General features: G+C 46.2%; 1 protein-coding gene across 3 annotated transcripts in view; it reads left to right on the plus strand.

The window, feature by feature from the left end:
- Positions 1–25509, plus strand: part of kcp (kielin cysteine rich BMP regulator) — a 106932-nt gene that overhangs the window by 23858 nt on the left and 57565 nt on the right. For all 3 annotated transcript variants that reach the window (XM_078419626.1, XM_078419627.1, XM_078419628.1), the window contains 11 exons: positions 544–1459; positions 3005–4376; positions 6544–6728; positions 8568–8741; positions 9719–9795; positions 10401–10497; positions 12371–12438; positions 13370–13466; positions 20396–20478; positions 20705–20798; positions 22340–22419. In XM_078419626.1, the coding sequence (XP_078275752.1) occupies positions 544–1459; positions 3005–4376; positions 6544–6728; positions 8568–8741; positions 9719–9795; positions 10401–10497; positions 12371–12438; positions 13370–13466; positions 20396–20478; positions 20705–20798; positions 22340–22419 (3243 nt within the window). The remainder of the gene's footprint in view (positions 1–543; positions 1460–3004; positions 4377–6543; positions 6729–8567; positions 8742–9718; positions 9796–10400; positions 10498–12370; positions 12439–13369; positions 13467–20395; positions 20479–20704; positions 20799–22339; positions 22420–25509) is intronic.

Here is a 25509-nt window from a genome sequence, read left to right on the forward strand (position 1 = left end):
TTTATTATGATTATTATTATTTTATTTTATTATATTCCATTATTATATTATATTGTATTATAGTACATTATATTATATTATATTATGTTATATTATGTTATATTATATTATATTATGTTATATTATGTTATATTATATTATATTATATTATATTATATTATATTATGTTATATTATATTATGTTATATTATATTATATTATATTATATGATGTTATATTATATTATATTATGTTATATTATATTATGTTATATTATATTATATTATATTATATTATATTATATTATATTATATTATATTATATGATGTTATATTATGTTATATTATATTATTATATTATATTATATTATATTATATTATATTATGTTATATTATATTATATTATATTATATTATATTATATTATATTATATTATATTATATTATATTATATTATAAGAAGTGTTATTAGATCCAGGGTCAGATATTTTAGTGCCTTCGTGCAGGGCATATCTGGTGACCATTTGGCAGATAAACCATTTGTTGCTCCTCGGTTGGCTCTGCAGGTTTGTACTTTGCCTCGGGTTGAAGGACGTTGCAAGGACGGACACAGTGCTCCCACACAACGCTGGTTTTACAGCAGCAGCTCAGGTGTGTGTGAAGAGTTTAATTACAGTGGCTGTGGCGGCAACAGCAACAACTTTGTGACCGGTGAGGAATGCAGGGAGAGGTGTGGGGTTGGAGCTTGCTGCTACCGGCACCCACAATTGTCCGACGTCCTGATTGGTTACGACCACGAGGGCTATGATCGCTATGGTTACAACGTATCCAGCCTGGACCGGAGTGGAAGGAAAGTGGTGGCCTTTAACCCCGTGCGGTCTGGGCCTGCACTCTTTGGTCCAAATGGGCAGGTCTTCAGCGGCCTGAGCGACGGGCGGGAGTTCGACAAGTACGGATTTGACAGGCAGGGATACGACCGCGATGGCTTCCACAGGGACACTGCGTTTAACCTCACTGGCCACAACAAGAAGGGGGAGCACGACTCGAGGGCAGAGTTTGATGCAGCAGGATTCAACGCGGACGGTTACAACCGTGCCCAGTTTGACTGCGTCGGGATTAACCGAGAGGGTTTCAACTACCTCGGGTTCTTTGCAGCCTACACCTATCACTGTGAATATCTGCCAACCTCTCTCTGCCAGGCTCTCAACAGAGGTGAGCTGGGGAGAGAGGTGGTCAGCTTCAGGCCTGGCCAGCGGTGTGAGGATGTCCAGTGCAGCCAGGGCTGTGGCTGTACCTTCCATGGTCGCTCCTACCGCTTCGGAGAGTCCTTTGAGTACGGCTGTGAGATCTGCCTCTGCAGCTACACTGGGGTGATCGAGTGCAACTGCCGGCATGTCAGCCAGCGCAAGGAGATCCGCGACGTGATGGCTGAGGAAATGATGGTTTACCAGGCAGCAATACGTGATCTCTACTTCAAACGGGGTAAGCTCCAGTCTCTACTACACATGCCGCCTGTCATCTGTGGGCATGTACTGTTGGTTCATTTACAACGCACGGTGTCTCTTGCATGACCAACATTTAATGGCAGCCCCTAATTTCCTGCAGTTCTTGAACCACTGCTTTCTGTGTGGTGAAGCTGCTACCTTGATACGTAGGGTGCAGGCATTTCAATGATTTTGACAAAACGATGGTAAAGGAACTGCAATTCCGGTTGCAAACCAGGATGGTGGGTGGAATATGGAGGAAGTAGTGATCTCTCTGTAAGTGTTTTTATTTATTAAGATGGCAGAGATCACAGGTTTGCACAGTACTAATAAGGTCTTGGTGAATATCAGTGGATTTTGAGTCTGGAACATACTGGACTGCAATTGGCAAGGCGTGAATGTGCAGGGTTGAGTGAGGTGCAGATATGTGGGCTCTTATACTTTTTTCAGTTTAGTTAAAGTTTCACATGTCCAGGCCAAGTGGAAAATAATCCCAAGCATTCATGTTGTGTTTTAAGTCTTTGGAAAGGCTTTGGGAAGTATATTTGTGCAGAATACTGCACATGCTCAAATGCATTGGCCTTGTGCTTTCTGAGGGAATGTTGATGGCGCTGTGTCCGATGCCTGACCTTTTGAACCTGCTCGTGTGTATACAATTACAAGTGCAGTGTTCACATGGGTGCACGGTGCCTTGTTCCACATCAGATGGTTCACCAAGCTGCATCCTCTCAGCTCCAGGTAAAATATTGCATGGCCTTGTTGGGAGAAGAGGGGAAGAGTTCTCTTGGCTAACATTCACCTTACAATTGACATCATTAACATGCACGCTGTCGCTCAACAACCTTTGCCGGTAGGAGAAACAGCTATCCACAAGATGGTTCCTCCTCCTTTCCCTTCAGCCCACAATGACATTCCAACACCTCGTCCTAGCCCAAACTGCTTTATCGTCTCCTGCACACTGGTTGGTGCATTCTCTGACAGTAAATCCAATGGAGATGTGGCATCCATAGAGTCATAGAGACATACAGCTTGGAAGCAGGCCCTTCAACCCCAGCTTGCCCATGCTAGAGTAAACTACCCCATCTACACTAGTCCACACCTGCCTGCTATTGGCCCATATCCCTCTTAACCTTCCCTAGCCATGTATCTGTGACAGGTGGCTTTTAAATGTTGTTATAGTTTTTGATTCAACTACCACCACCACCCTCTGTGCGAAACGGATGCCCCACAAGGAGGGCCCAGCAAAGGTCATCTTCTAAAATGATTTAATCCAAAGCCACATGTTACCAGGGTGTTTCATTTGGAGAATATTTAGATCATTGACAGTCCTTCCCTGGTTATACTTGCTCAAGCATGACAAAATCAAGTGAACCATTCAGTCATTAGATTGTTGTTTAGAGACACCTTTTTGTGCCCAAATTGGCAGCATGCTTCAAACATTGCAGAGCCTTCTATGCTTCGTTGGCTGTGAGGAGCTTTGTGGTGCCGTGAGGAGATAAAGGCACAAGTGAAAAATGGTTAACACTTCCTTGTGGTCCAACAGGTTTCTGGGAGAAGTTTGCCAAGCTGAAGGCAGAGTACTCGCCACAGGCCAATGGAGTGTCCACCTTCCTGCCCTGGCACCGCTACTTCCTCCGAATGATGGAGCGAGAACTGCAGAAGATATCATGTGACATCAGCATCCCATATTTTGAGTGGACCATTGACGCGGGTTTGATGGAAAGCTCGACGGCTTGGCAGGGAAACTTCTTTGGGGCAAACGGAGAGTCTGAGACGGACTGCGTGTCCCATCACCCTTTCCAGCAGGACAGTGAATGGGTGCCTTGCCTCCGTCGTCACTTCAACCCGTCCATCATTCTTCCAGATGCAATCAACATTCAGTTGATATTAGCAGAACAAGACTTCACCCAGTTTTCCATTCAAATGGAAGCCATCTCCGCGCTCTTCCATCTCTGGGTAGGCGGCCACATGGCCTCACCGTTCAGTGCCTATGATCCAATATTTCTGTCTCATTATGCGTTTATAGATAAGCTGTGGAGTCACTGGCAAGACCGCAGCCCCACTGGTCTGCCCCGTTACCCATGTGAGTCCCGATACGTGAAGATGAAGCCGTTTGACATTGCGCCGGATGACCTCTTGTTATCTCAGCAGCAGCTTTGCACAGTGTACGTGCCAGTCACACTCGGTGCCCCTTGCAACTACACTCACTCCGATTCTCTCCACCGTGACCAGGATGGCTATGACGGGAAAGGTTTTGATCAAGATGCGCAACCAGACACACACAGAGTTTACGATATTCATGGGTATGACAGGCAGGGTTATGATCGCAGCGGCTGGGATTGCAATGGTTACGGCAGAGACCATTTCAATCGGGACGGTTTTGACATCGAAGGATTTGATGTTTCAGGGTACAATCGGTATGGATTCAATCGGTCTCTGGTCACACCATTTGGAATGAGGAAAGATGAGACCTACCTGCCTAATGTTAAGGTGGAAGTTATCGAGTCACTCTTTGATGGTGGCTATAACACTTACGGATACAACAAGTTTGGCTTGGATAAGAATGGGTTTGACATGTTTGGTTTTGATGAGAAGGGGTATGACAAAGACAACTGCAATTATTTCTTCCGAGGTCCTCATCACATGCGGTTCTACTTCTTTGTCCAGCAGCAGCTGTACATGGCAAACACTGAGCTGCTCCTCAATATTAAACGTATCTGCCCCCCAGTGACCCCACTCCCAGATTGGTGGCTTGCCCACAACTGGATGACCACTGATCAGCACGATACGATCACCCTCATCCGGCACATTGAGCAGAAGTGGGCTTCACATCATCCTTTTGACAGCGGATATATCCCCGACATATCCTCAGTGAAAGACGATGGCATCTGGCTTCCTGTGACCCCTGACCTCAGGTAGGGATAGAGAATATGTACTTGTTAATTATTTACTAATGTACTATGTACTTGTATAACTGTTTGACTATGGTCCCAGTACAGTACTTTTAATGAAGGTGGTGTGATTTAGTTTAGTTTTGAGATACGGTGCAGATACAAGCCTTTCGGCCCACCGAGTCCGCACCGCATCGACCAGCGATCCCCGTACACTAGCACTATCCTACACACTAGGGACAAGTTACAATCTTTACTGAAGCCAATTAACCTTTAAACATGTGTCTTTGGAGTATGGGAGGAAACCAAATTACCCGTAGAAAACCCACGTAAGTCACGGGGAGAACGTACACATTCCGTACAGACAGTCTGGATCGAACCCGGGTCTCTGACATTGTAAGGCAGTAACTCTGCCACTACGCACCATGACGCCCGTTGATTTAACATTTTTTAACATTATTGATTTAACATTTACTGAGAACTATTTTATAAAGCTATAAAAAACCTAATTGTGAGTTAACTTCAGATGCAGAAACGTGCTCTTTAGTTTCATGCTCAAAACAACCAACATTTGTTTTTTAGTTCCTGGATGTACTGCAAAAGTTCACAATTACCAGAGCCTCACACTGTGATTACTCCAGTACAGCTTAGTTTGTGCCCTGGTCTATCAGCAGAACCCACACTACACCTACTCCAGGTATACTGGGGCTGTGCCCAGGTCCATCAGCAGAGCCCACACTACATTTACTCCAGGGTAGGGGTGGTTTGAGTCCATCAGCAGAACCCACACTACACTTACTCCAGGCTGTGGCTGGGGTTGAGCTGGTGCCGACCTGCAGTGCAGTGTTTGTTAAACTAAAGCAAAAGTCTGCAGAATGTTGGTTGGCACGGAACATAATTTATCCTTAAAAATGTCACTATCTTTAACATTGCATTGATTTTGGATGGATTGTGTAAATAAACTGCAGAAATCTTGCCTCTATGCCCCTATATAGATAAAACACACACTGCTGTTTGATTTTTATGGTTTATCTGTTCTCTCCTAAATGTAAAACTGCTGCTTTGCCTATAGTAAACTAATTTCTGTTTCATCCCTTCAATCCGTCACGTGTTAATTTTAACTAGCTCCTAACTAAACAGTATTTTGATTTTAAAATCCTCATCCATGTAGTCCAATCCATCTGTGGCCTTGTCTCCCTAACCTCTCATCTAAGATCTTGTGGTTCTCCGGTTTGCTTCAGACAATTAGGAATTAGTCCACTCTTTGGCAGCCATTTCCTTGCTGTCCAGACCTCAACCTTTCCACAGCTTACCTTACTGCCTTCATTAACTATCTTTTCCTCCATAAAACATTCCTTAATATGTATTTCTTTGACTAGTCACTATACGGGGTCATCTGTCCCCATATAATTTTTATGTACCTCAATGTCATGTTTTGTTTGGTAATACACTTAGGGAAACACTTAGGGACACTTAGGGACAGTTTACCATGTTAAAGATGCTTTATAAATGCTGCTTGTTGCTATTATTGTTGTTTTAGCTACCAGTACTTGAACTGATTATAATTTGTGATACAAAATTCTAAGACCCAACTCATCCGTATTAACAATTATGCCGATATATGTTAATCCCACCTGCCTGCAATAGGACAGTATCCTTCTGCTCATTTCCTACCCAAGAACCTGTCAAAATTAATTTAAAATACCTTAATGGTACCTGCCTCTCCCACTTCCTCTGGCAGCTAGCACAATATAACCACCATCCTCTATGTAAAATAACTTTCTCCTCCTTTAAATTTCTCCCCCTTACATTAAACCTATGCCCTCCAGTTTTAGATTTTTAGAAAAAGACTAAAAATGTCTCCCCCTCACATTAAAACTATGCCCTATTTACAGCACATAATTTTATAAACCTTAAAGTGGTAACCCCTCAGCCTTCCATATTTAATCCCATGGCTCTCAATGTTCATGTTCATACATCATAGAAACAGAATCAGGCCATTTGGCCCATCAAGTTTCCTCTGCCATTCAGTCATGGCTGATCTATCTTTCCCTCTCAACCCCAATCTCCTGCCGTCTTCCCGTAACCCCTGACACCATTACTAATCACGAATGTTCGTGCGCAGGGTGATGATATGAACCTGTCCCTGCTTTGTTGACCTCTCCCTTGCCTGCTTTCTCTTGCCTCCTAGGTTTTGCTTCGAGCTGCATTGGTACTTGGGCTGCCCGATGGGCACTCAGCCAGTCAGCTGCCCTGACCTGTGCCGGCACACGGAGTGCCTGGGGTTCCCAAACGCGGAATGCCGGGTCCATCGCTGCGGGGCCTGCTTCAGCGAGTGGTACGACCGAGCGACAGGCCGCCATGTCATGTGTCAGGGTCGGTTACTAGCACTTCCCAGTCAACCTCTTCACTTTGCCTGCTCGCTGGGTTTAAAGTCTGGCTCGTTGGGGCCGGATTATGGCTGGGATGAGGGGGGGGGGGTGGAGGGAAGAATGGCTGTAATGGCTCTAATGCATAGGAAGAAGGTGCAGATGCTGGTTTAAACCGGACAGACACAAAATGCTGGAGTAACTCATTGGGACAGGCAGCATCTCTGGTGAAAAGGAATGCATGATGTTTCGGGTCATCGTTACTTTTTTTGCATATTTCTCATTCATTTGTTCTATATCTCTCTACATCACTGTCTGTATCTCTTGTTTCCCTTTCCTCTGACTAGTCTGAAGAAGGGTTTCAACCCGAAACGTCACCCATTCTTTCTCTCCAGAGATGCTGCCTTGTCCCGCTGAGTTACTCCAGCATTTTATGATTATCTTTGGCACTAAAGAGGGATTATTTTGGGCTATGGGAGGGGAGACAAACTGTTGGTTAGGACCACAGGAAGGGAGAAGTTGATTTTCCACGTTTACCCTATGATGTAGAAAGAAGCCATTTGGCCAGCCAAGACAATGCCTGCTCCCAGAGCAACCCCACAAATCTCATCCCCCCCTCTTACTTCCCTGCAACCTGATCTCTCTCACATGCCCATTGACACCTCTCTATTCCACCGACGTTACTTACACTTGGAGTGATTTGCTGCGGCCTATTGACCTACCAACCAGCACGACTTGGGATGTGAGGGGGATTTGGAGCACTTGGGGAGACCTGTCAACATCAAAGCCAGGGCACTGGAGTTGTGAGGCAACTGCACCATCAGGAGCACTACTCTGCCACCTGTTGGAGCAGGTGAAGGGGCAGCTCAGAGGTGAGGTGAAGAGACTGTGTTGGGCTGGGATGGTCAGGCAGGAGATCGGTCTGTGTTTGTACAAAGGGTGACCTGGACTGCATTGTGGAGAGGGTATGTAGGTCTCTGGGGAGGGGATGGCTGTGGAGGGAAAGGAGAGAATGCCTGGGACTTTGCAGAGTGGAGTGGTTGTGTCGGACTGTGGAAAGAGGAGGGGCTGTGGTGAGGAGAGTGGCAGTGTCGGGCTGTGGGCGGACAAGGGTCTGTGTTGGGTGCAGGGAAGCAAGGGGCTAAGTTGGAGGGGCTCTGGGGAAGGGAGGGGCTGCTTTGAGCTATGAAGGGAGGGGTTGGACCAGGCTGCGTTTGTGCATTCACTTTGATTTCTGTGGTTGATATAATGTGAGAAGATTGAAGGGCTGTGCGCAAAACCTAATACTAATGGTTGGTATCTGAGCATATCCAGTTCTCTCCACCTTCCCTCTTGCGCTGGTCTCTTTTCACTTTGGAATGTAGAGTTGCAATCACTTTTGGCTTTCTCCAGACAAAGCTTGGCATTTGCCTCTGGACTTGGACGATACTGATCACAACATCCTGATGGAGCATTTCGGTTTTGAAAATGCCCCAAGTTTGTGTAACACATTGCCGACCCCCTGGTAATCCCAACATCAAGCCTTGTGTCAGGATAATTATTGGATCCAGACTCTGACAATAGCACACAAGGGAATGGATGCATAGACTGGGAAATAATTTGGGCAGCTTCTTGCTAATATGTTCTGCATTTGAGGCTGAAAATCATTTATGCTTGAATGTATTGACTGGTACTGACATTAATCTTCTTTGCAGTTTTAGCTGCTTTATGTACCAATTTCTTTAATTTCTCTCTCCATCTAATGACCCCTTGCTCTCAGAATGTGCCTCCCCATTATTTAGCTCACTCGTAGCTCACTCTGCTGCATGTTTGCTCATTGTCTTTACGACTTCTTTCTTCATTCCAGGTTGTATGGATGAAATGGGCATGAGTCACGTGGATGGGTCAAGCTGGCAGTCTGGATGCCAGCTGTGTATATGCCAAGGTGGTGCCGTGTCTTGTTCGAAGCTGCACTGTCCAGACCCTGGGAGCTGCCAGCACCCAGCCCCGGACTCGAGTCAATGCTGTTCTTCTTGTGATGGTACAGCCTGCTCCCCATTCACTGCTCCCCGAAACTAGCTCAGTCTAATTACAATGTAAACTTTCAAAAGGGTATCAAAACCAAAAGGTAACAGGCACACATGGTGAGATCTAAGATAACCCAGCCTCTCCTCTTCATTAGAAACTGTCTCCATAAACTTCCCACTCTCATTCATCTCTTAATCACTCTATCCCTGGACTGCAACTACAAGGAACTGGAACTTATACAGCCTTGTTGTGTATGCCTCTACACTCCCTTCCATTTCTCTGCCACAGCTTGCTGCCTGCCTTCTCCCATCAACCCAGAGTATCTCTGCACTTATCCAGATAAGAAATGCAGGAAGAGCGCTCATGAGAGTGACAGAGGGGAGGGAGGGGGGTAGTAGAGCAGGGAGATCAGGGGGTATAAAATTGTTGGGTATTGGGAGGGAGCATAGGAAGTATGAGAGTCGTAACGGGGAGCAAGTGATCTCGCAGAGAAGTAGGATGAAGTTAGCAAAGGGTGGGAATAGGAGAACACTGAGAGAAATTCATTAATAGGGTAAAAAAAAAACAGAGAATTAACAATATGGAGTTTGTGGGAATTAAAGAGATCTTACCTTTTGAGACGTAAATTGAAAAGGGAATAACATGGGCAATTATGGATAGAAAAATTAAATTGGAGATGGGTGTGTTGCTGAAAGGAATGAATGTCATGAATTTAGAGATGATCACACCATGAGAACTTTGGAGAAATTTACCCATTTTACGAATGGACCAAGGGTTAATGATCTCAGTACAGCAATTTAGAAGAGGCGGGAGGGCATTGAGTTTAGGGCTTTTATCTGTAAATTGATAGAATGGAGCAAGGTTTTAATTTGTTATTTTAATCCTAACAAACCAACATGATGGTCAGAAGAAAGGGAATAATTTTCAGGTATTTCAGGGCTGGGGTCTCAGATGTGAAACAATTTACCAGCTGTCTTCTTCCTGTTGAAGGTTGTAGGTATAATGGGCAAACCTTTCAGAACGGAGATTCGGTCATCGTTGACACTTGCACATCCTGCGTGTGCCTGGTGAGTGAACGAGACTGAGAGTTGGCACTGTCAAGGGAAGGGGAAAGAATCAGGTCTCCAGGGGAGGGGGAGGGAGGGGAGAGTCTCCAGGGAGGGGAGGGTCTCCAGGGAGGGGAGGGTCTCCAGGGAGGAGGGGGGGCGGGTAGGAGAGTCTGGCAGACGGAGAGAAAGCCAGGTTTCCAGTGTAGGGGAAGAGAGAGAGTCACGCCTTCAGGAGGAAAAGGAGGGTCAGTGCTTGGGAGGAAGGGAAGGGTGAGTCACAAATTCAGTAGGAGAGGAAGAGACAGACCTTCAGGAGAGGAGTCAGAGAATCAGTCCTTCAGAGGAGGGTGGAGGGATTTAGCACCTTGAGGGGAGGGAGAGAGAGAGAGTCACGACCTTCAGAGGAGGAGAAAGGAAAGTCAGCACCTTCAGAAGGCAGGGGAGAGAGTCAGAACCTTCTGGTAGGCGGGGAGGGAAGGAATCAACAGTTCAGAGTCAGCATCTTTCACAGATGGGTGGGATGATGAAAATGTGTAATGGGTTATTGGGAGGTAGTTGTACTCTTGAGTTTGAATCTGTGGGTGAAGCCCATGGCTGATGAGATGCATGACCTTGCTTTGAAGAATGGAGATATATCCTGTGCATCAGTCCAGTGCCCGACTCTCAGCTGTAAGGATGCTGTGCAGAGACCAGGAAACTGCTGCCCACAGTGTGCTCAAGGTAAGTGGTGGGAGACAGGACTTGGTGTTGATCTGTTTGGTGTGTGTGCCTTCGATTGACACTCGTTAATCCCAAGTTGTGTCTATCAATTGGACGGGACCCTTCAAACATTATAGTTGTCTCTGGGAATGTGGGTGGTGCAGGGAACAAGAGAGCAGGCAGGAATTTGATTTCCTGACTTTTGAGCAGAGTGGATAAGGCCAGGGTTCAGAGGACCTCAGGGTGCACCTCACATGTGCTGATTCCCTGATTCCTGTATGATGCTTTGTTTTATCCTACCTTCCTTGCGGTAGTCCCTCGGGATTAATGGTGACTTGTTTCCACTCCAGTTCTATGGGTTCAGAGGTGGCTAGAGCGTGGCCGGATACAGAGCTAGTTGTGTGGCTGGGAGCGTGGCAGTCACGTACCTGGGGGGCATTGAGGGTATAATACAGGATGGGACAACATAGCGGTGGAGAAAGGGGCATTCAGTGGGATAAGGTGTCTTACTATTTCCCCCTTTAACAGCATCAGCTTAGAATAATTACACCATTAATATTTAAATATTGTTAAGTGCAGAAAAGACAAGCAAGATGTCGGGCTGATTAATTAGCGATTCTTCGTGAAATACGGAGTCATAGTCATACAATGTGGAAAACAGGCCCTTCGGCCCAACCTTTCTAGTATGGATGCCCCATATAAGCAAGTCCAATTTGTCCGCATTTGGCCCATATCCCTCTAAACCTTTCAACAGGCCCTTCGGCCCAACCTTTCTAGTATGGATGCCCCATATAAGCTAGTCCAATTTGTCCGCATTTGGCCCATATCCCTCTAAACCTTTCTCATCTATGTACCTGCCTAAATGACTTTTAAATGCTGTTATTGTGTCTGGCGTCACTAATTCCTCTGGACAGCTAGTTCCAGATACGTGCTAAAATACTTATTGAGAGCGTAATAAGTGTGAAAAATACTTATTAAGACCGTAACGTTCATGCTGTGACTGTGTGGTTAGTGCATGAAGCACAGCAACTGGTCAAGGTCATTCAGCCCCTTCCACTTGTTACACCACCCAATTAGTTCATAGCCATTACAACTGCCTGCTCAGTCTTAACTCCAGTAAAAATGAATCCCTTTGTCAAACGTAAAGCTTCAGTGTGTTTGTTAGTATATCTGTGCTCCTCTGCTGCTCCATGTGTGTGTCTCTCTGTTGCTCCATGTGTGTGTCTCTCTGCTCCATGTGTGTGTCTCTCTGCTCCATGTGTGTGTCTCTCTGCTCCATGTGTGTGTCTCTCTGCTCCATGTGTGTGTCTCTCTGCTCCATGTGTGTGTCTCTCTGCTCCATGTGTGTGTCTCTCTGCTCCATGTGTGTGTCTCTCTGCTCCATGTGTGTGTCTCTCTCTGCTCCATGTGTGTGTCTCTGCTGCTCCATGTGTGTCTCCCTGTTCCATGTGTGTGTCTCCCTGCTCCATGTGTGTGTCTCCCTGCTCCATGTGTGTGTCTCTCTCTGCTCCATGTGTTTGTCTCCCTGCTCCATGTGTGTGTCTCTGCTGCTCCATGTGTGTGTCTCTCTGCTCCATGTGTGTGTCTCTCTCTGCTCCATGTGTGTGTCTCCCTGCTCCATGTGTGTGTCTCTCTGCTCCATGTGTGTGTCTCCCTGCTGCTCCATGTGTGTGTCCCTGCTGCTCCATGTGTGTGTCTCTGCTGCTCCATGTGTGTGTCTCTCTGCTCCATGTGAGTGTCTCTCTCTGCTCCATGTGTGTGTCTCTGCTGCTCCATGTGTGTGTCTCTCTGCTCATGCTCATTCATGTGTGTGCCTCTCTGCTGCTCCATGTCTGTGTTACCCTATCCCAAAGCTCTGCGGTTTGGTAACTTGCTTGTTTTGATTGCATGGCAGGCTGTGCCAATGGAAGAGCTGATGGGGAGAGCTGGAAGCCGGAAGCCTGTGCACAATGTTCGTGTGAGGTAGGAGGACCCTGCAAAGGTATAACTGTATTGTCAATGCGAGTGAAGACAGTTCCGGGAGGCTGAGAGATGCAGGAAGCCAGCCTAGGCTTAGTCTGCCTTGCATTGGACCACAGACCCTATTAGGTGGGGCCACTGGAAACTTGAGTAGTGAGCAACCAGTTTCAGATGTTGAAAGTTTAGTCCCTAATGCACTCAGAGTCTTGTTTCAATTTAAAAGAGATTCGGGAAGAGACTCAAGGGCGGGAGATATCTCCCTGGCAATGCATAAGGGGACGTGGGAGATCAGTGGTTCGACCAGTTGGCCACTAGATCAGAGGAGAGAATAATATTAATGAAAAATTAACCAACGCCAACTGAAGCCCTGATTCATGCATGGAAATGCAAAGTGGGGTTGTGGCCTGTGTTCCGATATTTGGACCACTTGTCCTGGATAGCCTGGCCCAGCACAGCGCCTCCTGCTCTGACTGATCTTGCCACTCCCACCTGCCAAGGAAAGAGCTGCTCTCCAATGGTAGCCCCCCCCACCCACCCCCCCACCATAGCCATGGATGGCCCCACTCCTGCCCGCCATAGAGAGACCCATCTTCAACAGATAGCGCCAGTCAGGAGATCACTGTCCGCCATAAATGGTCCCACCTCCACTTGGCCCGGGTCAGCCCACCTCCATCTGCTACATACAGCCCCATTTGTTGCCGGATAGCCCGGTTCACCAGGGATGCCAATTCCCTCCCCCACTTTGGTCATCCCAACTCCATCCTCCAGAGAGTTGTCCCACCCTACAACTCTGGACCTATTCTCCACACCACCAGTCCCCCAATAACTGTTGCCCAGAGTTTTGCAGGTGGATTTTCTGTTCATGCTGCCTTTCTAATTGCAGAGTCTGAATAATGTGCGGATTAAAACACAAAGAATTCTTTTTTCTCGGCAGGATGGGAATGTCCAGTGTAAGGAGGTCACCTGTCCAGAGCTCACTTGCTTAGACCAGTACAAGCCAGCTGGAGAATGCTGCTCCATCTGTCAGTCAGGTAACATCAGATAACATGAGATGTACAGGTAACTTTAGACACCCTGTCATTAGTGTCTGGTAAACAGGGGAATTTAATTGACATAATTAAAGTTAGAAAGCTCGAATCATAGTTTTTTGCCATGCAATTCTCAGAATGCAACAAAACTGATCTTGTTCTATTATGTGCCGTAAAGAAGGACATTTATTTTTTTCCAAGGCCTTGTTGCTTGTGAACCTATACCAACTTTGCTACTCTTAACTGTCTTCTGAATTGGGCAAATGATTTATCACATTCACTCAGAAAAAAATGCAATTAACATTAGAATGCACAACCCTGCAACATCCTGGGCAATGGGTTCAAAACCAATAAAGGTGGGACTGTCACAGTCTTCCCAGCAAAGCCCCTCTCACTAACAACTGGGGAAGTCCCAGAGTGTACGTAACCGGCTCCAGCTCATTCAAGCCAATGACCTTTTTTGGAAATTGACTTGGAATTGCTAAGGCCCCTTGTCCCAACCTCGAGATCCCTCTGTCATCGATCCTTCTTCCTCCACTCCCCCAGGACCCAACTGCTCTCCTTCTCTCCCCAAGAACTGAAGAAAGGCCTGAAGAAGGGTCTCTACGTGAAACGTCACCCATTCCTTCTATCCAGAGATGCTGCCTCTCCCGCTGAGTTACTCCAGCATTTTGTGTCTGTCTTCGAACCCTTCCACCCTTGCCCATTCCCGGGGACCTTCGTGCCATTGTTATGCCTCAGGGACCCTCCCATCCTCATCCCACTCTATCCCGGGATTCCTTTTGTCCTCAATCCCCCCCCACCCCCAGGACTCTCATAGCCCCTATTTGGAATCAGTTAAGGATACTTCAGTCAAGTTGCACGGAGCCTGTGCCTCCTTGTCACGTGATTGCTACGGTCTAGAATTGTTCCTGCCAGCAACACGGGAGCCAGTCATCAAAGATTCCAGTTAGGTTTATGAGAAAGTGGGGGCAAGATGTGTTGCTCATGCAACTGCGCTTCGCAGCGCTCTGTGACGTCGACACGTGTTGGAGGATTTAGTGAAGGGAGAATTGCTGGTAAGATCACTGCTTCTGTAAGATCAAGACTTCCACGGGGGAATCACAAAGGAAACAAGCCATCACACAGCTGCAGCGTGAGGCGCGTGGTGAATGTGAGCAGCTCACAGCTACGAGGGAGTGCTTCAGCTGCGACTCAGAGGAACCTGAAGGAGTTTCCACATTGTCTTTGATCAAACAGCGATGATAAAGGAGAACAGGCAGCCTTTCCCAATGAGGCCGCTCTGGTTATACAAAACATCCACAAGAGGAGAGTAGGGCTGGTCTGCATTGGAAGCCATCCTTTCCTCTCCATGGGGCTGCTTGTTTCTTTGAATATAAGGGTAGTTGAAGTTTCACTTTAGAGATACAACGTGGAAAACCCGTCCCTTCAAAGAACCAGGTATACCCACTCAATTGAACATTGTGATATCATTGGCACTACTTTATGGCTAAACCTTACTCTCATCTATCCCTGAAGAGTCCGAAGAAGGGTCTCGGCCCGAAATGTCACCCATTTCTTCTCTCCAGAGACGCTGCCTGTCCCGCTGAGCTACTCCAGCATTTTGTGTCTACCTTCGATTTAAACCAGCATCTGCAGTTCTTTCCTACACACCTCTCATCTATCCCACTCTCATCTGAGCCATTCTGTCATCTGTCATACCATGAACCAAAGATGTTCTCAATCATAGCGGCAAAGTCACCTTGATCTAGAAAAGGTGTTGCAGAAACTATGGCTTCTGAACTAAACAAAGTTCCAGATGCTCAATACATGCTGCGAAGTGCAACAGCAATATTCAGTGCAGAAAGGCAGGGCCAGCATCCAGCCCTTCCTCAAAGGCTGCCTGTTTCTGGGGACCACGACCCAAACCTTCACTGATATTTTCTTCAAGGCGATTGGTTCAGGAAAGGGCAGGTGAGCTTCTTGGGCTGTTATTATTAAACAATTTAGGAAGAGATGGATAAAAGGAAGGATTTGCTTCATCTTAGATTGAGTGAAGCAAATGGCTAAAAAGTGAGAGGTTAAACCAGGGCAGGTATTAATTGGCAGGGCCCCGAGAAATACTCTCTGGGGAGTATTGTTGAGTGTTGTTCAGTTGATCTGTAAACTTATACGCCTGTTGTTATCCTGGGGTACAATCATCTAGATCCCTGAGGTCAGAAAGGTGGTGAAGAAAGCATATGGCAAGTCGGCCTGCATTGGCCAAAGCACTGTCAAGAATTGGGATGTTGTGTTACAGTTGAACAAAAGCATTGGTTCGGTGCAGTTTTGGTCTCCACCTTGCAGGAAAGATGCGATTATGCTCGAAGGGAGCAGCAAGAATTTGCAAGGATGATCTCCTGGTTTGGATGTGGCTGAGTTACGAGGAGAGATTAGATGGATTGGGACCTTCCCTGGAGTAAAGATGACTGAGAGGTGACATGATATAAAATTGAGACGCATAGATAGGATTGGTAAACAGAGTCTGTTTCCCATTGTAGGGGTGTCTAAAAATAGAGAGCATAGGTTTAAGGTGAGAAAGAGGAGCTTTTAAGGGACTAAAGGGTAGACCTTTCCCACAGAGTTGTTGGTATCTTGAATGAGCTACAGAGGAGGTGCTAAAGGCAGAAACAGCAACAACATTTAAGAGGCATCTATACAGGTACCAGAATGAGCAAAGCATAGAGAAATATGAAATTAAAATAGTCTATAGCAAGTCTATAGTATAGATAGGCAAGGTGGCACAGAGGCACATCTGGTAGGGCTACTGCCTCACAGCATCAGAGGCCTGGGTTCGATCCTGACCTCAGGTGCTGTCTTTGTAGAGTTTGCCCGTTCTCCCTGTGTCTGTGTCGGTTTCCTCCATATGGTCTCTTCCCATGTCCCAAAATGTTTGGGCTTGTAAGTTAATTGGCCTCTGTAAATTGCCCCTAATGTGTCAGGAGTAGATGCGAAAGTGGGATAACATAGAACTAGTGTGAATAGGTGATTGATGGCCAGCATGGACTAGGTGGGCCGAAAAGCGTGTCTCCATGCTCTGTCTTTCGATCAATCAGGATATAGGACAAAGAGGTTGTGGAGAACTCCATGATTCCAACCTTGTTCAGAATCTCCAGCAAGGAGGCCTAGTTGTGGTCATGAACAGTGTCTCCTTACAAAAACTTTGGCTGCTGGGTTGGTTGGTTGGAAGTGAGACAATGAAAGAGAGTCTATTGCAGAAAGTGAGACAATGAAAGAGGATCTCGTGGAAGCTTTAAAGTTCAGACACTGCTTACAGACATTGTTTCCACACGATTCTCAAGGCTGTTGGCAACACTGCTCCCCACATCATTGGAAACTCATTTGTAACACTGATCCCAACACTGTTGGAAGCTCTCCAGTAACGAGGCTCTCAACAAGCTGGAAGCTCTCCACTAATGATCTTCCTGGTACCATTGAAACTCTCCAGTGTTACTGCCCCCAGAACTATTGGAAAGACTCCAGCAATATTGCTTCCAATGCTGTGAGAAATGCAAAAATAAAAATAGATAGCATTGGAAGCACTCAGCCGGTCAAGGCAGCACCTGTGGAAGAAGAAACAGAGTTACTGTTTCAGGTCAGTGGTATTGGAGGCAGCGTTGCGCTTCCAACAAGTGTTGGCAGCAGTGTTGGCATGGAGACACTAGAGCTCAGAAGTCAGCACATACACTGCAAAATAAATTTTGGTAATCCAATGAGAAATAATAGGAGTGAGAAATATCAGATCAGGGGTAGAGTGAATGGCACTTGCTTAATCTGTCCAAGTCCACTTAAAGTCACCTTGTAGATGCAAGCAATCCAGATGCTAGTTTACAAAAAAGGCACCAAGTGCTAGAGTAACTCAGCAGGTCATGCAGCATCTCTGGAGGACATGGATAGGCGACATTTCAGGTTGGGACCCTTCCGACTATCTGTCGTGTCGGTGGGAGGGGGGGGGGGGGGGGAGGGGGGAGAAAGCTGGAAGACAAAGTCTGGCAAGTGAAAGACAGATGCAGGTAAGGGAGTGGGGAGGGATGACTAATCTACAAATACCCTTCACAGGCCTTTTTCCCCTCTCTTCCATATATGCCCCACATGTATGTGCAGCCCTTTTTCCCATTCCCTTCCACACCCCCCCCCCCCCCCCCCGTCTTCCACCTAAATCCCTCCTCTCCCCTCATATTTTTAGACCTTTTCTCCTTATCTCGCACTTTGTGTCTTTTCATCCCTAGCTTTTGCCAACCATCTGCCAATCAACCCTCCTCCCTCACCTGTATCCACCTATCACTTGCCAACTCTGTCCTGCCCCAACCTCTCTTCCAGCTTTTGTCCCCTACTAAACCAGTCTGAAGAAAGGTCCCATCCCGAAACGTCACCTATCCATGTCTCCAGAGATGCTGTCTGAACCGTTGAGTTACTCCAGCACTTTGTGTACTTTTTTGGTAAACCATGTTCTGCAATTCCTTGTTTCTTCTAAACATTTGGTTTTCATCAAGGAAAGAACGCTATATACTTGCTGTGGCCCTGCGATCTTTATCATGGATCCCTTTTCAAACAAACTTGGCATAACTATCATTAGGTTAGATTTAAATAAAGAAATATGGCACAGGCAATTTTAAGCAACATTCAGATATTGTTTCAACTGTGCCTGGGCAGTGGTGTGAAATGTTGTCTGTTGGTGCTGCAATAAGTGTCAAGAATTCCTCAATATATGCAACAAAAAAAATTATAATGAAGTTTAGACACCACGAACTACAGATACTGGCTTACTAAAAAACGCAAAGTGCTGGAGTAACTCAATGGGTCAGGCAACATCTCTGGAAGACTTGGATAAGCCTTACCCAAACGAATCAGGTCAAAACCATTCTTCAGCCTAATCTGTCTGTATTATTAATTAGATAGGTCCTGACCCGAAACCTCACCTGTCCACTTCTCCACAAATGCTGCCTGTCCAAGGTACTCCAGCATTTTGCGTCTTTTTTACACGCGCACACCACACACAACAAATACACAACGTACACATCACTTCACACACGCAATATACACATTTACATTATGGACATCCCATGTGTGCGTATCACATGTATGGCACAAAACACACCAGGCACAGTAGAAACAGGGAACTGCAGATGCTGGTTAATACACAAAAGAACACAAAATGCTGGAGTAACACAGCAGGTCAGGCAGCATCTCTGGAGAACATGGAGAGGTGACGTTTCAGGTCAAGACCCTTCAGACTAATTGTAAGGAGGGAGAAGAAAGCTAGAAGGGGGGAAAGACAGACAATGCGTGGTAGGTAATAAGTGAATGCAGGCGCGACGGGGAGTTTTGATACGCAGATGGTTGGAACAAAGGCCAGAGATAAAAGCAGAAGGTGTGAGACAGGGGTGAAGAGTTGCGTATAGTGAAGCTAGAAGGAGGAATGTAGCAGGAGGGGGAAATACTCCTGAAAACTGTTAGTAACATGGGTGAGCAGCTGATTATCTGGAAGCAACACAGCAAATGTGCTTCAATCCACTTTTGCCAGGTTCACAGCCACAGTGTGAGGCTCACAACCCCAGTGTGAGGTTCACAATCCCAGTGTGAGGTTCACAATCCCAGTGTGAGGTTCACAATCCCAGTGTGAGGTTCACAACTGCAGTGTGGTTCACAACCCCAGTGTGAGGTTCACAACCCCAGTGTGAGGTTCACAACCCCAGTGTGAGGTTCACAATCCCAGTGTGAGGTTCACAACCCCAGTGTGAGGTCCACAACTCCAGTGTGAAGTTCACAACCCCAGTGTGAGGTTCACAACCCCAGTGTGAAGTTCACAACCCCAGTGTGAGGTCACAATCCCAGTGTGAGGTCACAATCCCAGTGTGAAGTTCACAATCCCAGTGTGAGGTCACAATCCCAGTGTGAGGTCACAATCCCAGTGTGAGGTCACAGTCCCAGTGTGAGGTTCACAATCCCAGTGTGAGGTCCACAGACAGTTTCGTCAAACCATTTGAACAGAATTATGAATTGATTGTATTTGGCTTTATGTTATCTCAAACAATTGGGCATAAATTCATCTGGGTAGGAATCTTATGTTTAGTAGAGTTTATAACTCAATGCAAGGGCACATGGGACTTTAGAGGCTTCCCAATACTGTCCTCCTTACTGGTGTCAACTGAGATGATGCTAAAATAGCAGCCTGGACCTGAGGCTGTGCCTTTAATGAAATAAAGTGACTGTTCTCAGCTGGTACATAATGAGAGCTTTATTACGCCTTTGTTCCTGAGAGCTTATATTCTCATGTGTTGTCTGCCCTGATGGCAGGTACAGTTGAAATACTTGAATGGTGAACAAAATATAAAGTACAACCTGTGTCAGCCCAGGCATGGCACTCCATGTTCCTTTCTCATAACTCTGGACAGCAAGACATGCGCAGGGCTTCAGTTGTGACTTAGAAACGTAGCAAATAGGTGCAGGAGTAGGCCATTCGGCCCTTCGAGCCAGCACCGTCATTCAGTATGTTCATGGCTGATCATCTAAAATCAGTACCCAGTTCCTGCTTTTCCCCCCAGTTCCCTTGATTGCTTTAGGCTAAAAGCTAAATCTAACTTGACGACTTTGAGATTATCGCAAACCAAATAAATAATTGAACTGTTTTGTATTCCGCCTCAGTTTGACACCCTGTCATTATCTTTACTTGTGGGTGCAACGGCAGTCGGGTTGGTTTGATTGTATGGTCATGGAGAACCTCCCTTAAAACCACTGGGCCACAGAAATGCAGAGGTTTCTTTCTTTAACGTTGTCTCAAACATCTTCTGGCTGCTGGCAGCAGGAGTTAGGTGCCATCTGCATTATCACATTTGGCAGTGCTCTGCAACAGCAGCAGGGCTGAGATCATTTGTCTGGAATATTTGTGACTGACTCTGTTGCCTTTTGTTCAGGTTGTAACTACGAAGGGAAGCAGTACATGAATGGAGATATCTTCTCACCAATTGCCAGCCCCTGCATGAACTGTACGTGTGTGGTAAGTCCACCATTGTGAAATGCTGAAGAGTAGCGGCATATGCTCATCAATGACTTACTGAACGAGCCAGCTTTTTTTACATGGGTTAATTGAAGCTGTATTGTTTGAGGCTCATTTACGTCTGGTTGCATGACCCTTGGATCTGAATGCTTCTCTGTAAATTCCAAGTTTATTTCTGTTTTAATTTGGAGCTGTTTTTAATTTCTGTTGTTTGTGTTTGTCATAGAGCAGCTTGGTGAGATGTGCTTCCCCACAGTGTCCGCCCCTGGCTTGTTCTCACCCGGTCCAGGAGTCTGGTCAGTGTTGTCCCAGCTGCCCAGGTGAGAGGCTACCAGGCGTCTAGCTCAGTCAATGCGGTCTGAGGGAAACACCCAGCTAACTCCGACACACAGAAAAATCAACAGCATCGACCCTAACATTAATGTCTCTGTACTCTGATATAATAATAAAATAATGACTGGGAAACATACATCAAATGAGAAAATAGTGACACAAATGCTCACCATTTCAAGTAAATACTGAGACCAAAGATAAACACAGAGTGCTGGAGTAGCTCAGCGGGGCAGGCAGCATCTCTGGAGAACATGGATAGGTGACGTTTCACAGAGTGCTGGAGTAGCTCAGCGGGGCAGGCAGCATCTCTGGAGAACATGGATGGGTGATGTTTCACAGAGTGCTGGAGTAGCTCAGCGGGGCAGGCAGCATCTCTGGAGAACATGGATAGGTGACGTTTCACAGAGTGCTGGAGTAGCTCAGCGGGGCAGGCAGCATCTCTGGAGAACATGGATAGGTGACGTTTCACAGAGTGCTGGAGTAGCTCAGCGGGGCAGGCAGCATCTCTGGAGAACATGGATGGGTGATGTTTTGGGTCTGGACCCTCCTTCAGACTGGGGAGGAGTCTGCAGAAGGTCCTGACCCGAAACGTCACCCAACCTTTTTCTTCAAAGATACTACCTGACCTGCTGAGTTACTCCAGCACTTTGTGTCTATCTTCAATAAACCAGCATCTGCTGTTCCTTTCTACACAAATACTGAGACCATTTCAACAATATTTCAAATTCCGGTATACGCTGCTTTAAACTGCAAACCACCCTCTGCTGGGTGCACCAATCTCTAGTCTGTAAACCACACTTTCCTTCAAACTTCAATCCACATCCCAGCTTCCATACCAACCTTTAATCCTCTTCATCCCAGTCCACCGGTTGATAATTCCCAAACTGTACCATCCCACTCTCTGCTACTGTTCCCAATTATTTTCCCCAGTCTCCTGTCTTTATCCTAGACTCCCCCCATATCACTGTTCTCCATCTTGCACTTGCCTTAACCTTTAATCTCCATGTACATTCTCCTTTAGTGTCCAGCCTTCATCTCACACTTTTTCCCCGTCCAAGATCTTTCCGCTTTCTCACTCGGTCTCAAATCTCAATTCCATACTTCATTTACCAATCACAATACTGTCCTGCACTCTCCCATCCCCCCCACCCCCCGCATCTTGAATCCCAGCCACACGCTTCCTTCGTACTTCCTCAATGTGTTGAAATCAAGACTCTTCTACCGTTCATTCCCTTGCTGACCCTCATAAGAAGATACTCCTGAATCCTTTGTCCAGCTGATATTCACTACAGCCTTTTAAAAGCTTAAAGTTGTTGCCATTGATTCACCACTAGACTGTCTTTATCCCCACAGGCATCTTTTGAAAAATGATATGATTCTGCTGCCTGGGGCCTCTTTTTATGTTTTCCATTAAAACTGAATGTGCTGACACCGGCACGTTGCTGCAAGTCACTACAGGACAAGTATTGATCCTGCCATGTGTCTTTACCTAGAAGGTTTGATTGGTTTTCTTTATTGCTTCCCCCAGGCTGTGAGCTGGAGGGAGCCATCTTGGATTCCGGCCAGATATTCACGTCACCAGACGGCTGCCGAACATGCTCTTGTACGGTGAGTAACGGCAAGCAATCAGCTTGCTGTGTATTTAAGCTCACGTCAGTTTAGAAATGTGCCATTTGGCCCACCTCGTTTCTCATGGCAGCTCATCATCTCAAACCTCTGTCCTGGGAAACTGAATCCAGCAGATAAGCTTAGATTGTACATGATTACTTGGAGCAGAAACACTTTTCTTTTGACACAGTTACAGCATGTGCAATCAATTGCTGCACACAAACATCCTCCCAATCACAGGAGTTAAGACATTATGTTACAAAATGCTGGTGAGGCCACACTTGAAGTATTGTGTTCAGTTTTAGTCAGGCAATTATTGGAACAATGCCATTAAGTTGGAAAGAGCGCAGAAAAGATTTACAAAGAATTTGCCTGGATTCAAGAGACTGTTATAGGAAGAAGTTTGGCAGGCTCGGACTCTATTCCATGCAGCGTAGGAGACTAAGGAGTGACTTTATAGTGGTGCATTACAGTGGACGTAGAAAGGAAGAATGCAGAGGTTTTTTTCCCAGGATTGGGAAATCAAGTGCATGGTGAGAGGGGAAAGATTTCATAGACAGAGCCATATATGAGGGGCATTTTGTTTTACACAGAGGGTGGTGGGTACATGGAACAAGCTGCCAGAAGAAGTGAGTCAAGTGCAAAACAACATTTAAAAGACATTTGGACAGGTACTTGGAAGGTACAGTGTGGTATGGATCAAACAGAGGAAAATGGGTCTAGCCCAGATGGGCATCTTGGTTGGCATAGAATAGGTGGGCCGAAGAGCCTGTTCCCCTCTAATAGACTCTATGATTCTGTGATCTGTTACTCAAAGTTCAATTCATTTTTCTCATTGTAAATGGGCAATGAACAAACCATAATGGACTAGCATTCCAATCTTGGCAGAGATGGCACTTGCACCAATAGAATAATTTATCGGGACATCACTGAGATTTTGAGTTGTCAAGAGTCAAGACTCGAGTATTTTATTGTCATACAGTAAGTCCCAGATAGAACAATGACATTCTTACTTGCAGTAAGGTATATTCGTGTATTTGGAGCTGCACACATTCAGATAAACAGACACTTGCACGGGACTAATACATACACACCCACACAAACAGCAGCGGTCTCATGGACAATTTTTGAATAGTCAAACATATGGTGGCCTTATCAATTTGGCCAAACCTTGTGATTCAAGCATGTGTTGACTTTTGCACGTGTGCAAGTACGTGTGAACCAACAGTGGTCCCATTCAGTGAGAAGGAGCAGGGATCTGAACAGATTCATTTCTAGAAACAAAGAACTGAAGATGCTGGTTTATACCAAAGATGGCAGAGTGCTGGAGTAACTCAGCGGGTCTGGCAGCATCTGTGGAGAAAAAGGATAGATGATGTCTTGGGTCGGGATCCTTCTTTAGACTGCAGATTCATTCTACATCCTCACCCGGTGCACGGTCCCCAAGTCCACTGGCTCTGTCAGTGGGACTTCCCATCTCCATGGAAGCAATATATGGTGCCGAGACAATGGAGCTGCCGTAGGACTCCTAGCCACCCGTAATCCCAGCGACAACCTCCTGCTGCCACAGAGAACAGGGATCAACAGAGCGGGCAATGAATTGAATTCAAGAAGGGTCTCGACCCGAAACGTCGCCCATTCCTTCTCTCCTGAGATGCTGCCTGACCTGCTGAGTTACTCCAGCATTTTGTGAATAAATACCTTCGAACTGGAGCAGAAGATCACTGAGCTGTTGGAAACGTTGAGCAGTTATTTAACGGAGCACAGAGGCTCCGTGAGGGACTGCTGCCTGCGGTGTTCCATCAGGACTTGGCGAAGGAGCAGCGAATCATGAGGGTGGATGCAAGAGCTCGGTAACTTGATCCTCGAGGACCCCACGTCAAGGAGCCCTGCTCTTGAAAAGTTTCCAACAGACGCTCAGTTAACCCTTGAGGCACAGATTGGCTTTCTGTTGAAAGTCTCTGTTAGGATTAATAGTTTTCAGATTGTTTATTTGTCCAGCTACCTGTAGGTACGTGAGTGTGAAACACGGCTGAAATGGAGCAAGCACCATAGGGACAGGTGGGCGCGTGCGTATGTTAGTTGAGGTCTGATTGCTCATTTTCCTGTAATTAGAAGCATGTTTATGTGCGACTCTCTACATTTGCATATTTCTGTTTTCATGCATGCACATGCCTGCACCCATGTGTGTTCTTGAATGTGCGGCTTTATTTCTACGTGCACATGTCCATATGTCTCTGTGGTTTAGTGTCTTTGCATGAATACAGCTGCAAGCATGTCAGCTCTGTAAGTGCCGGAGTGCTCCCACATTATTGTGGACAAGTGAGATTATGCAGGGTAGGACAGTACTTGTGTCTTAGCTCTGGGCACTGGGAGTTGTGTGTTCATTGGGATCTGCCCATTTATATTTCACATCTTGCTTCTCCTTTCCCCTCTCCATGCTGCACATCTGTAATGTTCAGGAACGTGCCAGTGTTTAAATCCCCAGGGACCGTGTGCCAATCCTCAGCAGGTCCAGCATGAATCCCATTCCGGTCACGGAGATCAAGGTAGTTGGGAGAGAACAAACCCCAGAGTAAGATACTATTCTCATGCAATATTCCAATGTTGCTTGCCTTTAAGGTTGATTGTTCTTGTGTGCCTTTCCGTCCAGAATGCTGACTTCTTTGTACTTTTAATCTTACACAGAAATACACTGCAAAGAATTGGGTCTGATATAATGGTTGACTCTCCTCCCAGTTCAGCAGGGAGACATAGGAGACGACAGATGCTGGATAGTGAGCAAAAAAAAAGTGATGGAGGAACTGAGAGGTAGATACCAGGAACTGCAGATGTTGGTTTACAAAAAGACACAAAGTGCTGGAGTAACTCAGCGGGTCAGGCGGCATCCATGGAGAACGTGGATAGGTGTCATTTCGGGTCGGAACCATGTGGCGCCCTGTTCTAGTCAACAAATTGTTGTGGTGACTCGTTTGAGGGGACAGGAATGAACGCAGTCACAGGTTGATCAATGTACAAAGTCCTTTTGGTTGCTAAGAGAGCTCTGTCCCCCCCACCCCCACTATCCCAACATTACCACCTCATCTTTCA

This window comes from Rhinoraja longicauda, chromosome 23 (assembly GCF_053455715.1).
Source record: "Rhinoraja longicauda isolate Sanriku21f chromosome 23, sRhiLon1.1, whole genome shotgun sequence".
Classification (NCBI taxonomy): Eukaryota; Metazoa; Chordata; class Chondrichthyes; order Rajiformes; family Arhynchobatidae; genus Rhinoraja; species Rhinoraja longicauda.